The sequence below is a fragment of the Oryx dammah genome, unplaced genomic scaffold, assembly GCF_014754425.2.
Source record: "Oryx dammah isolate SB20612 unplaced genomic scaffold, SCBI_Odam_1.1 HiC_scaffold_22, whole genome shotgun sequence".
NCBI lineage: Eukaryota > Metazoa > Chordata > Mammalia > Artiodactyla > Bovidae > Oryx > Oryx dammah.
The window spans coordinates 61,129,589-61,147,415 of NW_024070206.1; the positions used below are offsets into that span (position 1 = coordinate 61,129,589).

At 43.1% G+C, this 17,827-nt stretch overlaps 1 protein-coding gene across 2 annotated transcripts in view; it reads left to right on the forward strand.

The window, feature by feature from the left end:
• The first annotated feature begins 2,372 nt into the window (after positions 1-2,372).
• The window catches only part of ADNP2 (ADNP homeobox 2), a 34,443-nt gene continuing 18,988 nt past the window's right edge, over positions 2,373-17,827 (forward strand). Inside the window, exons 1-2 of one of the 2 annotated variants that reach the window (XM_040264408.1) lie at positions 2,373-2,423; positions 13,190-13,310. In XM_040264408.1, the coding sequence (XP_040120342.1) occupies positions 13,203-13,310 (108 nt within the window). In that variant the 5' untranslated portion in view covers positions 2,373-2,423; positions 13,190-13,202. Of the gene's footprint in view, positions 2,424-13,150; positions 13,311-17,827 lie in introns of those variants that run through there. The other variant, XM_040264409.1, reaches the window with a different exon arrangement.

Genomic DNA, 17,827 nt, shown 5'->3' on the forward strand with positions numbered 1-17,827 from the left:
CCCCAGGTCTCCCACACTGCAGGCGGATTCTTTCCCAGCTGAGCCACCAGGGGAAGCCCGGTGGTCAAGGGATACCTGTAATTTCCCACTCTTAGATGCGGGTGAGGGTGGCGCAGGAGAGCACAGGGTGAGGAGCGGAAGCAGCAAGACATTTGGAGATACGTGATACGATCCTCCCACTGGAACTGCGTGGTCTGGGTCAAGGGTGACCAGAAGGCTGTAACTTTTCATCCCACCCATTTCTTCAAGAAAGATATATAGGGACATCATACCCATTTCCTGCTGTGATTTATTATAAAATTAAATCATAATTCATAAATAACTATAAAGAGCAAATTCTCCTTCAATTATGGCTTGGATTCTTGTAGAGAAAAAAACAAATTGTGGTTGAGTGATATCAACCCAGCACTCAAGAATATTTTAAAATTAATTCATACATTTACTTAGTGCCTCTTATGTTTTTAGTCATTGGGTTAAACTGAGCAGAAGTTACCCATAGAGAGAAGCTGAAATTAGGAGAGAGGAATGCCAACAAAGGTCCGTCTAGTCAAAGCTATGGTTTTTCCAGTAGTCATGAATGGATGTGAGAGTTGGACTTTAAAGAAAGCTGAGCGCTGAACAATTGATGCTTTTCAACTGTGGTGTTGGAGAATACTCTTGAGAGTCCCTTGGACTGCAAGGAGATCCAACCAGTCCATCCTAAAGGATGGAATCAGTCCTGAATACTCATTGGATGAACTGTTGAAGCTGAAACTCCAACACTTTGGTCACCTGATGCGAAGAACTGACTCATTTGAAAAGACCCTGATTCTGGGAAAGATTGAAGGTGAGAAGAACTGTTGAAGCTGAAACTCCAACACTTTGGTCACCTGATGCGAAGAACTGACTCATTTGAAAAGACCCTGATTCTGGGAAAGATTGAAGGTGGGAGGAAAAGGGGATGACAGACGATAAGAAGGTTGGATGGCATCACTGACTCAATGGATATGAGTTTGAGTAGGCTTCGGGAGTTGGTGATGGACAGGGAGGCCTGGCGTGCTGGGGTTCATGGGGTCGCAAAGAGTCGGACACGACTGAGCGACTGAACTGAACTGAATGGTTGGGCAATGAGGTGCCGGGCAGGGCAAACAAGGCCCAGGAATGAAGGGACTGGTCCTGAGCGTGAACCGACGCGTACTCTGATCAGGATGGTGCTGAGGAAAAGGTGTGCACATGGGGCCGGAGGAGATAGATGGAGACCATTTTTGATGGTCTTGGTGTTCTGGAAGAAGTAGACATGGTCTTGTGCTGAAAAGTAAGTTGAGGAGGGGCAGGTAATGGCTTGGCAGCTTCAGTGAAGGGAGAAAGGGCTGGAGTAGTCATTGAGGAGCGATAAATTAAAATAGTTGTTTGCCTACACAGCAGGCCTCCCCGTTAAACTTCAAGTTCCCTGAGGGCAATGCGGTTCTAGTCTTACCCCTTGGGCACTTTACTCAACAGTTGAAGACCCATAGGCATTTTGAAAGCTCCATTCACGTTATGGTACATTCATTTTGAGAAATATATTATCCCTTCACATCTTTTTTTACAAAGCTGGGCAAAAGTGAACTTTTAAGCCATTTAAGAATTTTTATAAATGTATGCAATTAACTTTTTTCCTACACAGCACGTAGTAGCTTTAACTTAAAAATACGAATTCTCAAGAAAAAGTGTGAAATTAATTTCCTTAGGATATAATTACGAAGTCAGGAGACCCTATCCAGTCAGTTCACCAAGTTGTATCAAGAGCATCCTTGTCAAACTTCTGATAGTTCAAGTTCTATCCTCCAATGATAGGGCAGGATTCCCCTCACAGCTGGTTTCCCATTGGCTCTGAGATGTGGGCGGGGCCACCCATTCCAGCTACTGCCACTAGCTCCACCCCACCTCATGCAAATGAAGACAAAGCTCTAGGGAACCCACGTGATTGGTCACGTGAAGAACGACGCACGGGCCCCGCCCCCTCTAGTGACGCCATCACCTCAAACTCTCACGAGAGTTTGTAGATATGGTGAGAGGCTAGCAGGCCAGTTCACTGTAGCAAGAGTGGGGTCAGGGGAGGGGGCTTCAACACAAAACCCCATTCCCACTGCTGAGCCTCCAGTTCAGCTTAAGGCAGGGGCCCAAAGGGGCCTTTGGGACAGTGCCCAGTGGGGGGTCCCATGCATGCTCTTCTCCCATTGGTTGACTGCATCGGCATGCAAATGAGGGTGCGCGTCACTTCCGGAGGCCAATCGAGCGCCATTTTCTCTTTCTGGCCGAGCTGGGAGGAGGGGACGGGGTCGCGCGGGGTGGCGCGCGCCGAGCGGGGGTCCCGCCGCGCGGGGCGGAGGCGGGCGGGCGCGGGGCCCCAGCGGGCGCGGCCAGACGTGCGAGGGACGCGGCGGCGCTGCGGGCGCCCAGCGGTAGGTAACCCCGGCCCGGCCCGCGGCGACGCCCCTGGCCCGGCCTGCGAAGTCCCGGCGGCGGCCCCGCCCCACCCCGCCCACACCCGGCGGCCCGTGGCCGCCTCTCGAATCCCGCGACGTTCTGCCAGCACGGGGCTCGCGGCCTGAAGGGTGCCCGTCGTCCCTCCGCGTCACGTGGGGCCGGGGTCTAGGGGGGCGGGGATGGGGCCCGGGAGGCGGGGCGGGGGACGGCATCTGGGCGAGGGGAACGCGGGGACAGGGCGGCGGTCGGGGAGGGCCGGCGAGGGCCGGGGAGGGGGGCGGGCTGGGAGCCGGAGGGCCGCCCGGAGCGAGCGCGGACGCGGGCCGGGCAGAAGCGCGCTCAGCTGCTTGCGTTGTGGCGGGTTTTTTCTTGAGCGCACAGCTGAGAGGAGCTCCAATTCCTTCACCCTGGAGTTCTCGGTGTGAATACTGATGACGTGCAGATGTTGACATTACAGTTGAACTTTTCACATACCGCCGCTCACCGCGCTTACGTAGAGCGCGCAGAATTTTTCCTGACTCTTGGCTTGGGAACGTCGAAAATAGTAGCCGCTAGTTCTCACTGAACAGTTGCTAAATAATTAAATGTTTAAAGTATTTTCTTTGAATTTGAATGGGAGGCTTGCCGGAATGCTCTTAAAACTCCTTATAATTGAATGGAATGGGTAATGGCAGCCTCTTGAGACCTGGAGGACTCTTGTGTGCGGTGATTTATGATGCAGATGGGCAAGTGCTTGAGGGCAGCGGCGAGCCCCACAGGGCTCAGCGCGCACGTGGGACCGGGAGTCGGGAGGAGCGTTCTGGGGGAGAGGGCCACGCAAAAAGTGCGAGTTGAGGAAGGCGCTGTTGGGCTTTGGTTGGAAGTCAAGTAATGTATGTGTAACTTGTTTAGACATACATGTTTACAAATATGTGTAACTTGTTACTGAGTAGGTAGCCATGTTATGAACGAACTTTGATATTCTAGTTGTAATTGGGAGTTTGTTGAGACAGTGGTCTTTAGACATGGAAGTGACCGAACTGTGTGTCGTAAGGGTACTGGTGCTAGTCTGGAGGGGGCCTGGAGTTGGGAGGAGACAGGCTCACTCGTCTGACTGAGCAGTGGTAAGGATGTGAGAGCTGGTTTTAGGGTTAGGAATTGAGGATTGGTGTCGGGAGAGGATGGGGAAGGAAATGGCCACTTACTCCCGTATTGCCTGAAGAATTCCATGGACAGAGAAGCGTGGTGGGCTGTAGTCCATGGGGTCGCAAAAAGTCAGACACGACTGAGCAACTCACACTCACACACAATTCTTGTAACCACTCGAGACCTTCCTGTCCCGTAGTGAGTGAGTGAAAGTCGTCTCCGACTCTGACGCCGTGGACTGTAGCCCGCCACCCTCCTCTGTCCATGGAATACTCCAGGCAAGAATGCTGGAGTGGGTAGCCATTCCCTTCTCCATGGGATCTTCCTGATCCGAGGATGGAACCCAGATTCTTTACCATGTGAGCTACCAGGGAAGATATCTATCTATCTGAAGATATCTGGGACACCTTTTTAATTTGATCCAAGTTTGCAATATGTTTCTGGTGAATTTATGGTTGTAGTCACTTTGAGTGGTCACACCCCAATATTCTGCTGTGGCTGCCACTCTGGTTATCACGGACCTGTTGGCAGTGTGTTACAAGGAGGACACTGAATCATGAGGACTTGCTGAAGGCGCCTGCCAGAGAAGGAATCTTCCTGTGTTTGAACCCAGACCTTTGATTCTTGCTTTCATGTATTGTAGAAATATCGTGTTTTAAAAGTGACTTAAAAAGAAACGACAAAACCCTGTATTCGAGTAGTTTTAGCATTTCACTTATACTTTTTGGAGCTTGTTCAGTCATTAAGTCATGTCCGACTGCCAGCACCACCTCCCCTCCCCCCACCAGGACTGCAGGATTCCAGACTTCTCCGTCCTCCACCATTTTCCAGAGATTGCTCAGATTCAGTCCATTGAGTCAGTGATGCTATCTATAACCATCTCATTCTCTGCCACCCTCTTCTTTTGCATTCAGTCTTTCTGTGGCATCAGCGTTTTTTCCAGCGAGGCCACATCAGGTGGCTAAAGTATTGGAGCTTCAGCATCAGTCCTTCTGGTGCATATTCAGGGTTGATTTCCTTTAGGATGCACTGGTTTGATCTCTCAGTCCAAGGGACTCTATAAAGAGTCTTCTCTAGCACCACAATTCAAAAGCATCAATTCTTAGGTGCTCAGCTTTCTTTATGGTGCAGCTCTCACATCTGTACATGACTACTTGGAAAAACAATAGCTTTGACTGTACAGACCTTTGTTGGCAAAGTGATGTCTTTACTTTTTAATACAGTCTAGGTTTGTCGTAGCTTTCCTTCCAAGGAGCAAGCGTCTTTTAATTTCATGGCTGCAGTCACTATCAGCAGTGATTTTGGAGCTGAAGAAAATAAAATCTGTGACTGCTTCTACAGGATGCCATGATCCTAGTTTTTTGGATGTTGCATTTTAAGTTTTTGGAGTTAGATAATAGCAAACTCACAGTCTTATGTTCTAAGTGCTTTTATTGTGTTAAATGCATTTTCTTCCTCAAAACTGCTTCTGAGTCGGTTGTGCAGTCCCTGTTTTACAGAAGAAACAGTCCCTGGGATTAAATAACTTGCTAAAGATCACACAACTAGTAGTAAACTGTGGAGTTTACTTGAACTCAGGCAGTGTAGCTCCAGAGTCTTGCTTGTGAGATCATTGTTCTGGATTGTTTTGCAAGTGAAATCGTTTCAGAACTTAGATTTCACAGGAACTTACAAGAAAGGTCTATGACTTAAAAAATTACTGTTTATTACCAGAATGACTTTTTTTACGGTGTATTTTTTGATAATGGGATATTCTTAAGTGATCGTGATACTAAAAAGCAACAAAAACCCTTTAAGTGCCTCTTTGGAAAATAATAGTTTCTTTTGCTGCTGCTGCTAAGTCGCTTCAGTCGTATCCGGCTCTGTGCGACCCCATAGACGGCAGCCCACCAGGCTCCCCTGTCCCTGGGATGCTCCAGGCAAGAGTAGTGGAGTGGGGTGCCATTGCTTTCTCCGATTTTCTTTTGCACTTGAATGCGATTTTTGGTAAATTCTTGTCTACCACACGCTGCGAAGTTAAAGGTAATTTACTGTGGGACTTTTCCTGATGATAGAGTAGGTAAGAATTTGCCTGCCAGTGCAGGGAACACAGGTTCGATCCCTGATCCAGGAAGATTCCAGAAGCTACTGTGTGGCTAATATGCCCATGAGCCACAACTGCTGTACCTGCATGGTGCAGCTGTTGAGCCCGCATGCTGCAACTACTGAAGCCTGTGGGTTTAGAGCCCGTGCTCTGCAACAAGAGAGGCCCTACTCCTTCCAACTAGAGAAAGCATGTGTGCAGCAGCAAGCACCGAGCACAGCTGAAAATAATAGTAAAATACAAAAGAAAAGAATAATTTACTGTGAACTGAACTTGGTAGATAGTACAGCTGCATTAGCCTGCTGTTTCCTAATGGTGAAAATACAGATTTAATTGAGTACTAAGAATATATAGCGAATAGCATCAGTAAAGGATCTATAGATATATGGAAGCATTAAGCAACTTCTTTTCCAGTTAATTAATCCACTCGGCCTTCTGTGTAGAATCTTACATCTCTTAGAGAATGGATAAATTATGGTAAAAGTCAGCTTTTTTCTCTCAAAGTGGTTGGCAACAGTAGACCAAGGCTCCTGACAGAACTTCTGTGATTTACCTGTCTTTTATTTTATTATGTTTATTTGGTTTCTCTGAAACAGTAAATGCTATAAACAGGAAACTTTTTCTAAAAATGAAGAATGGACCTGTGTACTTGTTTGGAGGGAGGGAACCACAGCAACAGTGATGAGGGAATGGGAGCGTGTATAGTTGAGAATAAAAAGCTCCTATTCTGCAGGTTCACAGAGACTTTGGCCCTTCTCCCAAGCCTTGAACAAGTACCTGCAGAGCCCTTTAAAGCTTGCCTGATCACTGGAAGCCTCTTCAGCGCCTTCCTCCTGAGAGATGGCCTGTCAGGAGCAGCTTGGGAACCATCCTGTGAAATGTGGCCAGTCCCTGTACTACTTTTCTCAACTGTGATAAGATCAGCACTTCCTATGTGAGGCCAGATTTCTCTACAAGCAATACATTTAGCTTCTGTGTTGTAGATATAGGTGGATGATGGTCTTAACCTTGGGCAGTCCTATTTATCAGCCAGCTTTTGGGAAAGAAGCACTCCGGGAACTGTAAGGAGGACAGACCAGCATGTCTGGTGGAGTGAGTGGAAAAGGTAAAGGGAAGTTTCTGTTGAGGCTGCTCTGGCCAGAGAAGCCAGTCTGGGCTTGAAAGTGATGCTGTGCTTAATTTTTAAGAATGCTCCCACAAGGTTCTTGACAACTTGTCTTTTAAATTATGCTTTTGAAGCCTAGAACCCAGTTCAGTGCATTTTATTGTTAATAATTTTATTATTTTAAAACTTTACTTGCTATGATTTTTGTATCTTCTGGTTCTAAAATGCTAAGTGATCCTTCAAACTCTCTACTGAACCTGAAGTATAACTTTTACATAGGTAACTTGTCTGAAAAATGTACCCATTCCAAATTAGCTTCTCAATACTTCACATTTTCTTATTACTCAGTAGGAGAAGTTCTTCCCACTGTTAGCTCTAATGCCCCTTTCATGTCTCGTTTTATTCTGGTCCATGTTTTCAGGTTTACTTACCTATTGCCAAATACATTTAGATACTCCTTTGCTGCTGCTGCTGCTAAGTCGCTTCAGTCGTGTCCAACTGTGTGCGACTGACCGCATAGACGGCAGCCCACCAGGCTCCCCTGTCCCTGGGATTCTCTAGGCAAGAACACTGGAGTGGGTTGCCATTTCCTTCTCCAACTCATGAAAGTGAAAAGTGAAAGTGAAGTCGCTCAGTCGTGTCCGACTCTTAGCGACCCCATGGACTACAGCCTACCAGGCTCCTCCTCAGTGATTTTTTTTGATGCTTATCTATTAGAATGTCTTGAACTCCAACTCACCAATCCTCCATAATAGCCTGTCCATTTTGAACCTCTGTGATAGGCCCAGATGTGCAGAGAAACATGATTCCTGCCCTGAAGATGTTTAGTTCAAAAGGGAAAATAGGTATATAAGGAAATAATTACAACGTAGTGAGGTGAGTGCAATGAAATAAGTATAAACTGGCCATTCTGGGAGTTCTTAGAAGGGGTTCCAAGCTTATCCTTGAGCGAGGAGGAGTTGTAAAAGGGTTTAGAAGTGGAATTTCCAACCAGAGAAATTGTTTAAAAATCTTGGGAGATACTGCCAGTCGATGTGTAAACATGGAGAAATTAATGTTTTTCTACTTACCCTCACTACCAGTCAGTTCAGTTCAGTTGCTCAGTCATGTCTGACACTTTGTGACCCCATGGACTGTAGCATATCAAGCTTCTCTGTCCATCACCAACTCCCAGAGCTTGCTCCAATTCATGTCCATCAAGTCGGTGATGCCACTACCAGTGGATATTATCAATCTTTAAGTTATTATTTTGATAATTTGAAAATTAGCGTTATTTTACCTGACATTTCTTTAACTCAAATTTAACTGATTTTGTTCGTAGCTTTTATAGTTTGTGCATTAAAACCTTTCTTGAAATAGTTTCAGATTTATAGAAAGTTGCTGGTGTAGTACAAAGAACTTCCCCTGAATTATGGGAAACTAAGTTGCCAGAAAAGATACCAAATGACTCCAATATTGTCCATTTCCTACAATAAGGACATTCTGCATACCCAGCACACAATCATCAAAATCAGAAAATCAATGCATTGTTACCATCTGATGATCCTCAGCCCACATTGAAGTTTTGCCAGTCGGAAACATCATTTATAGTAAAGAATCTAGTTAGAATTGCACATTGTATTTAATTGTCTTTAGTCTCTCACACTCTGAAACAGTTCCTTAGTTTTTCCTTGCATGTTCTTTTTCTGAGTATTGTTCAGTAAGTAGTCCAGCTCTTTGCGACCTCATGGTCTGCAGCACACCAGGCTTCCCTGTCCTACACTGTGTCCCGGAGTTTGCTCAAACTCATGTCCATTGAGTCAGTGATGCCATCCAACCATCTCAGCCTCTGTCGTTCCTTTCTCCTCCTGCCTTCAGTCTTTCCCAGCATCAGGGTCTTTTCCAGTGAGTCAACTCTTCACATCAGGTGGCCAAAGCATTGGAGTTTCAGCTTCAACATCAGTCCTTCCAATTCATTGTTGATTTCCTTTTAAGATTGACTGGTTTGATCTCCTTGCTGTCCAAGGGACTCTAATAGTCTTTTCCTATAGTTCAAAAGCATCAATTCTTCGGTGCTCAGCTGTTTTTATGGTCCAACTCTCACATCCATACACGACTACTGGAAAAACCATAGCTTTGACTATGGACCTTTGTCAGCAAGTGATGTCTCTGCTTTTCAGTGTGCTATCTAGGTTTGTCATAGCTTTCCTTCTAAGGAGCAAGTGTCTTAATTTCGTGGCTGCAGTCACTGTCCATGGTGATTTTGGAGCCCAAGAAAATAAAATCTGCTGCTATTTCCACTTTTCCCCCATCTATTTACCATGAAGTGATGGGACCAGATGCCATGGTCTTAGTTTTTTGAACATTGAGTTTTAAGCCAGCTTTTTCACTCTTCTGCTTTCACTCTCAACAGGGGGCTCTTTAGTTGCTCTTCCCTTTCTGTCATTAGAATGGTATCATCTGCATATCTGAAGTTGTGATATTTCTCCCAGCAATCTGGATTCCGGCTTGTGAGTCATGCAGCCTGGCATTTCCCATGATGTACTCTGTTCGTTGGAAGGATTGCTGCTGACAGTTGAAGCTCCAGTACTTTGGCCTCCTCATTTGAACAGGTGACTCATTGGAAACAACCCTGATGCTGGGTTATTTGATTGAGATTGAGGGCAAGAGAAGGGGATGACAGAGGATGAGATGGTTGGATGGCATCACTGATTCAATGGACATGAGTTTGAATAAACTCTGTGAGATAGTGAAGGACAGGGAAGCCTGGTGTGCTGCAGACCATGAGGTCGCAAAGAGTCAGACATGACTTAGGGACTGAACAACAACAACAACTCTGCATATAAGTTATATAAGCAGGGTGACAATACACGGCCTTGTTGTACTCCTTTCCCAAGAACCAGTACATTTTTCCATGTCCAGTTCTGACTGTTGCTTCTTGTCTTGCATATAGACTTCTCAGCAGACAGTTAAAGTAGTCTGGTGTTCCCATCTCTTTAAGAAGTATAATTAGTTGATTTTTAGTAAATTTATAGAATTGTGCAACTAACAACACAATCTAGTATTAGAACATTTCCAGCACTTTCCCCAAAAACCTATCCATGTGCAGTTACCCACAGCTGACCACTAATCTACCTTCTATCTCTGTAGATTTCTCTTGAACATTTCATATAAATGGACTCAGACAATATGAGGACTTTGCATCTGTGTTCTTTCACTTAGCATCATGTTTTTGAGATACTGATGTTCATGCTGTTGTGTGCATTAGTGCCTAGTTATATTTATTGTCGTAGTGTCTTGTGGTATGAGTATGTCATGTTTTGCTCATCTGTTCACCATTTCATGGACGCTTGGATTTTTCCCACAGTTTGGCTATTACGAATGGTGCTCTTGTATCATCTGGATACTTCTGAAGTTTACAGGGAATTTTGTCTCTTAATTGGATGTCTTCCAGACTTCTGTGAATTGCTCTTTTCCCCTTGGTTATTAATGAGTATTTTGTGGGGAGATGCTTGGAAATGATATGAAATACCCTGTTGTTGACTAAACTTTAAATTTAATTATTTTTGTTATCATGAACTTGAGTGTATGTTCTAGTGGGTTATATTTTGATAACTGTTTCTGAATACCAAACCACCATAAAACTTCATGGAGTGAAATATTGTATATAAAAATTAAGTAATTCTTCAGGTGGGAGGAGGGGGAGATGGCTCGTTTATGTTCCACAATGTCTGGGGCCTCACCTGAGAAAACTCAAAGACTCGGGGTGAGTGGACAGCTGCAGGCTGTAAGAGCACCTTCACTCTCATGTCCATTGGTTGATGTGGAACCTTTCCATGTGGGCTAGTTGAGCTTCTTGCAGTAAGGAGTCTAGAGTCCAAGAGTAATGGTACCCAGAGGGCAAGGAAAGTGTGTGGCGTTTTGTGGTCTAGCCTGGGCATTCACATGGCCATGCTTTATTGGTCGAGGGAGCTGCCGAGTTCTGCCCAGGTTCAAGGAGTGGGGGTGTAGATGCCCCCGCTGCTTAGGAGGAATGTCACGGACATGTTCTCAGGAAACCATGTAGAGGGGAGATGCGGTGACATTATCTTTGGACACTTCAGGGCTGCAGGTTATAATCTGTTACTGTCATTTATTTGGTACCCGTATTGTCCCATATTTTTGGCTTGTGGAAACTTCTTCAAGCTGACTTCTTTTGAGTACTTTTGACATGTCTCCCCATTTTCTGAGCAACTCCTTTATTTTCTGGCAGAAGACGAATTCTAGGATCATTTTGTCTCTTCTGTGCTCCAGCCCTGAAATCAGCCATTTTTCCAAGGAGCCCTGCTTCCTTTTAAGGGAAAGTGATATTTAGAAAGGAAGATTTGAGCCCAAGGCGTGGTCTGCTACTGGTGTGTAACTACTTCCAGGCTCTTGCAGTGGCCTGAGCTGTACAATATACACATACACATTAACAAATATATATTTTTAGAATCCGTATTTATTACAGATAATAAGGTCACAGCTGTACCTTTTATCCTGGTCAGCTACCACAGGATTTATTTTAATTTTATGCCTTTTCAGATATTTTAAAAGCAGAGTTGGTGGTGGTTTAGTTACTAAGACGTGTCCAACTCTTGCAATCATATGGATTGTAGCCTACCAGGCTCCTCTGTCCATGGGATTCTCCAGGCAAGAATACTGGAGTGAGGTGCCGTTTCCTTCTCCAGGGGATCTTCCCAACTCAGGAATCAGACCTGGGTCTCCTGCATTGTAGGGAAGTTCTTTACCAACAGATCTCCTAGAAAAGCCCCAAAGCAGCATTACTGAGATATAATTTACATTCCGTACAGTTCATCTGCTTAAAGTGTACAGTCAGTGGTTTTTATGTAGCATATTCACAGAGTTGAGCATAACATCACCACAGTCAATTGTAGAATGTTGTCCCTGTTCCAGAAAGAAACCTTGTTCACATCACCTTCCATTCTCCTCAGCCCTAAGCAACCAGTGTTCTTTTTGTCTCTGTAAATTTTGTCTATTCTGGACATTTCCTGTCAATTGAATCATATAATATGTGGTCCTTTGTGTCTGATGCCTTTCACTTAGAATAGTATTTCCCAAGGGTTATCAGTGTAACATGCATCAGCACTTCACTTTTTATGGCCAAATAATATTCCATTCTTCGGATACACCACGTTTTATTTATCTATCAGTTGATGGACATTTGCGCTTTTTTAGTTTTTGACTTCTGAGTAATGGTGCTGTGAACATTCTTGTGCAGTGTTTTGTTTGCATGCAGGTTTTTTATTTCTCTCAGGTGTTACTGCTGGTTCATATGGTACTTACATGTTTAATCCTTTGAGGACCCACTGGACTTTTCCCAAACCAGCTGCACCACTTTTCTGCCATTACTGCCAGCAGTGCATGGGGGGTCCGCTTTCTTCACATCCATGCCAGCACTGTTACTGCTCCTTCTTTTAAGATGGACAGCCATTCTAGTTGGTGTGACGAGTTATCTCAGGATGGTTTCTATTTGCTTTTCCCCATAGCTAATGTTTTTAAGCATATTCTTAAGTGCTTAATGGCCATTTATATATTGTCTTTGTAGAAATATCCAGATCCTTTTCCTGTTCTTAAGTTGGCATATTTGTCCTTTAATTATTGTCATCAGAGTTTTTTTTATATATTTTGGATATAAGTTCCTTATCAGAAATAAGATTTATGAATGTTTTCTCCCATGTGGTGGATTGTCTTTTCATTTTTTTGATGGTTTTCTTTGAAGCATATACGTTTTTCATTTTGATGAAGTCCAACTTGGCTACTTTTTCTGTTGTTCCTAGTGTTTTATGATATCATATCTGAGAATGTGTTGCCAAATCCAATGTCATGAAAATTTATGCCTGAGTTATCTCCTGAGAGTTTTAAAGTTTTCACTTATGCATGGATGTATAGGACTCATTTTGAATTAATTTTTGTGTATACTAATAGGAAAGAATCCAGCTTATTCTTTGATTGTGGAAATCTAATTGTCCCAGAATAATTTGTTGAAAATTACTCTGCTTTCTTTACCTACCCTGTTAAAAACTCTATGCACATACATGTGTATGTGTGTATATATGGATGCGTGCTAAGTTGCTTCAGTTGTGTCCGGCTCTTTTCGACCCACCAGGCTCCTCTGTCCATGGGATTTTCCAGACAAGAATACTGGAGTGGGCTGCCATGCCCTCCTTCAGGGGATCTTTCTGACCCAGGGAACGAACCCATGTCTCTTATGTCTCCTGCACTGGCAGGCGGGTTCTTTACCACTAGCGCCGTGTGTGTGTGTGTGTGTGTGTGTGTGTATATACACTTATTATAATTTTGTTTTCTTTAAAGGAAAATTTAAAAAATGTTTCAAATTCCCGTGTGTGTGTGTGCGCGCGCATGTGTGTGTATACACTTATTATAATTTTGTTTTCTTTTCTTTAAAGGAAAATTTAAAAAATGTTTCAAATTCCCGTGGAGAATCTTGACAACATCAGGAAGGTACGGAAAAAGGTGAAAAGCATTCTTGTGGACATTGGGCTTGACAGCTGCAAGGAGCTGCTGAAGGTAAGAGGACACGAGTAATGGATGAAGAGAAGACAGTAACCGTGGAGGCCCTGGGCTGAGGGGGACTCTTTGAATGGGACTCTGAGTGGGACTTTGAAAAGGTCAGATGCCTCAAGGTGGAAAGTGCTACCTCTTAAAATGAGGCCCAGGAACAGCATTCCTTCTTATTTATGTCTTTATGGTTTAAAGTGACTGCTTTAGGCTCCAGTTTTTAGTTACTTTTAGGAGGGAGTTTATAGTCATTCAGTTCAGTTGCTCAGTTGTGTCTGACTCTTTGCGACCCCATGAACCGCAGCACGCCAGGCCTTCCTATCCATCACCAACTACCGGAGTCCATCATACCCATGTCCATTGAGTTGGTGATGCCATCCAACCATCTCATTCTCTGTTGTCCCCTTCTCCTCCTGCCCTCAATCTTTCCTAGCATCAGGGTCTTTTCAAATGAGTCAGCTCTTCGTATCAGGTGGTCAGAGTATTGGAGTTTCAGCTTCAGCATCAGTCCTTCCAATGAACACCTAGGACTGATCTCTAGGATGGGCTGGTTGGATCTCCTTGCAGTCCAAGGGACTCTCAAAGAGTCTTCTCCAACATCACAGTTCAAAAGTATCAATTCTTCGGTGCTCAGCTTTCTTCACAGTCCAACTCTCACATCCATACATGACCACTGGAAAAACCATAGCCTTGACTAGACGGACTTTTATTGACAAAGTAATGTCTGCTTTTTAATATGCTGCCTAGGCTGGTCATAACTTTTCTTTCAAGGAGTAAGTGTCTTTTAATTTCATGGCTGCAATCACCATCTACAGTGATTTTGAAGCCCAGAAAAATAAAGTCAGCCCCTGTTTCCCCATCTATTTGCCATGAAGTGATGGGACTGGATGCCATGATCTTTGTTTTCTGAATGTTGAGCTTTAAGCCAACTTTTTTACTCTTCTCTTTCACTTTCATCAAGAGGCTCTTTAGTTCTTCTTCACTTTCTGCCATACGGGTGGTGTCATCTGCATATCTGAGGTTATTGATATTTCTCCCGGCTATCTTGATTCCAGCTCATGCTTCTTCCAGTCCAGCATTTCTCATGATGTACTCTGCATATAAGTTAAATAAGCAGGGTGACAATATGCAGCCATTAGTTGCAGCATATATTTGTTTTTGATCTTTGAGGGGAAGATGTTGAATTACTTAAATTTTTTTAATAGAAAAAGACTGAATCAGTTTTTCAGTATTAGAGTAATCCCAAATGGGGATGCATACTTGTATGGTAGGGTTGTTTGTTTTCTTTTGTCTTTTTTGATTTGTGAATTTAATACATGCAGTCTTACAAAAGTTTAAAAATTAAAGTCACAGTCACATTCTTTATGATGAATTCTGTTCTCATATAATTTTATAATGAGAATATATGGCCGGCATAAATAAATAAAAATTGTTAAATAAAGTTTGCCATGTAGCTTTATCGGAGAAGGCAGTGGCACCTCACTCCAGTACTCTTGCCTGGAAAATCCCATGGACGGAGGAGCCTGGTAGGCTGCAGTCCATGGGGTCGCTAGGAGTTGGACATGACTGAGCGACTTCACTTTCACTTTTTACTTTCATGCATTGGAGAAGGAAATAGCAACCCACTCTAGTGTTCTTGCCTGGAGAATCTCAGGGGTGGGGGAGCCTGGTGGGCTGCCGTCTCTGGGGTCACACAGAGTCGGACACGACTGAAGTGACTTAGCAGCAGCAGCATGTAGCTTTATAGCCATTCTGTGCATGTTTAATTCATACCTATTGAAAATAGGGACTGCGTCTGCTTTGAATTTTTCAGAGTTGAGAATAATTTGATTCAATATATTATTGGCCCAGGAAGAGTTCAGTTTCTTAATTTTTAAATCTCAGACTTTGAACCAGATTGATTTTATTTATAAAAAGGGGCTGAAAGACTAATAATTACCAGGATTCTCATTAATGGTCAGAACTGATTTTTGCTCTAAAGTAAACTTTCTGAAGAAAAGACATCAAGTAGTTCGCTTGTCAAACGTTGCTGCCCCAGAAAAATCTTCCCCCTAAAATTCTGCTCTTTCCACTTCATTATCTTACCTGCTCTGTTTTTCTCCAAACCTCTTGTAATACCTGATGCTGTGTGTTTGTCTGTGTCCCTCAGGTCAGGTATTGCCTTTGGTTGTCATCTCTCTTTAGTCTCCTTTAATGGGAATTCACTTTTGAAATGGAATTCTGTTACAAACTTAGTGTTTTTTTTTTTAGATAAAATGTCAGTAGCAACTAAAATTTTTCATCGTGGATTCCTTTGACTTTGACATTGCATAAAACTGGACATTCCTCACTAACTTGCTTCCTTAGTCAGTCTAAGATTGTTTACTCATCTCAATTTGTTGAAGACTTAACTTTTTCTTTCCAAGACTATGCTGACACAGATCTATGTATATTTCACAAAAGTAAGACATTTGAATGGCATACCAGTATTTTTAGTTAATTAACTATTGGGTTAAATTTTACTAATTCTTTTGGGGGGGAATTTTGTTTTTATTAATTTGTAGTTGGTCTTATATTCTGCAGACTTTCTGAAAACTCAAGCAATATAAAAGTTCATTATAGAAAAATTAGAAAATATACATAGAAACATAGAGAGAAAAATAGCTTGCTTGTACTCTGTTACCTTGGAATCTCCACGGTAAACATTGTTATATTAATACCTTTTCAGATTTTTAGAGACAGGACATGCTCTAACCATGTGCTAGCTTTGTGTTTTCTTTTCACTGAATCCCACATTAAGAACTTTTTAATGTCAAATGTACTTACTCTTAATCCATTGTAATATTTAGAGTTCTTGGTTAAAAGTGATGAAAACCAACACTGACCAAATGAAACAGGAGGGCATTTGTCTGACACCTGTCAGGGTGCTTTCTGTTTCCTTATCCAGCATTTCAGACTTCATAGTGAGAAGTCACTCTGCCTTCTTGGAGTTCCAAAGTGTATATGACTCCATTCATCCTAAGAGTTAGGACCTCAAATCATAATCTGTATAGTTCTTGTCAGAAACCTGGCTGAAGAAAGTAAACCTGAGGGAAAACAGGCTCTTCCATGAACCTTATCTCCTTTCTAAAAGTAGATCTAAACCCTGCAACTCCTTAGAGTATCTTGAAGAGTTTCTTAAAAAGTTAACAACATTATTAAATATTATTTAAACATTATTTAATATTTAATATTAATTAATTAATAATTAATAATTAATTAATTATTAATATTAAAGCCTAGCTATTTTGAAGGGCCCTGTGCAAAATGAAAATGTGGGGCCATGAGCAGGCCCGACAAGTTTGCTGTCCCAGGCAGATGATGGCTCCCACGTGATTTCAGCTTCTGAGCCAGGATGCTTCTGGTACTTGTATTCAGAGTGGGCACTAGGCGCCAAGTTATGTGCCAAACGCTGAGGGTGAGGCTGGTAACCACCTTGCCTCCTCCTCTCCCCAAGTCTCAACCTGGCTCTCAGCAGGGCGACTGTGGAATGTGGACCTCCTGACAGCTCAGCTGTTGCCCCAGGTGGTGGGCGAGAGTCTCAGAGTGGTTGTGGGAGAGGGGGGTGTGGAGGGTATGGGGGCCGAGAGCAGCGACAGGCTCTGTCCCAGAAACAATGGTGGTGAGGCCGTGTGTGAGCTGAAGCTTCAGGCCCCTGGCACGTGCTTCATTGTCCTGTCAGACTTCACGTCATAAAACAAATTCAGAGTTAAAATTATCAACACTTCAAAAATGGTGATAGCGGGGACTCAACCCTGCACTGACCTTTCTGAACCCAGGACCCTGTGCACCTGCATTGCTTGCAGTGCCTCTTTGGTGTTGTCAAAGACTTTTCCAGTTCTTTATTTTTTTAATTTAATAGTTTAGTTTATTTAGCCTCATATGTTAACAAATATTATTTCAGTATGTAATCAGTATAAGATAAGCAATGAACTATTTTAATCTCTTTTTCTCCTTAAATCTTCTAAGTGTACTTATAAAGGTAAGATATAACATGAAATTGCCATTGCTGTGTGACTCGTGGGAGCTTATTTCTCTCACCAGGGACTGAACCCTGGCTGTAGTGTTGAAATCTCCGAGTCGTAATCACTGGACCACCAGGGAGTTGCCCATTTAGCCATTTTTAAGTGTAAAATTCAGTACCATTAATTACATTCACACTGTTTTGCACCTAGATTCCATCATCTAGTTGTCATCATCTCAAACAGAAACTCTTAAGTATTAAGTAATAATTCCCCATGCTCCCACCTCAGCCCCTGATAACCTGTAATCTACTATATGTCTCCATAGATTTGTCTATTAAAGATATTTCATGTGAGTGGAGCATGCAATATTGGATCTTTTGTGACTCACTTATTTTACTTAATGTTTTTGAGGTTCATGTTGTGGCATGTGTCAAAATGTTAGTCCTTTTTATGGCTAAGTAACAGTCCGTTATATAACCACATATTGCATTTTATCAGTTTATCTGTTGATAGACACTCGGGTTGATTTTGTCTTTTGGCTAT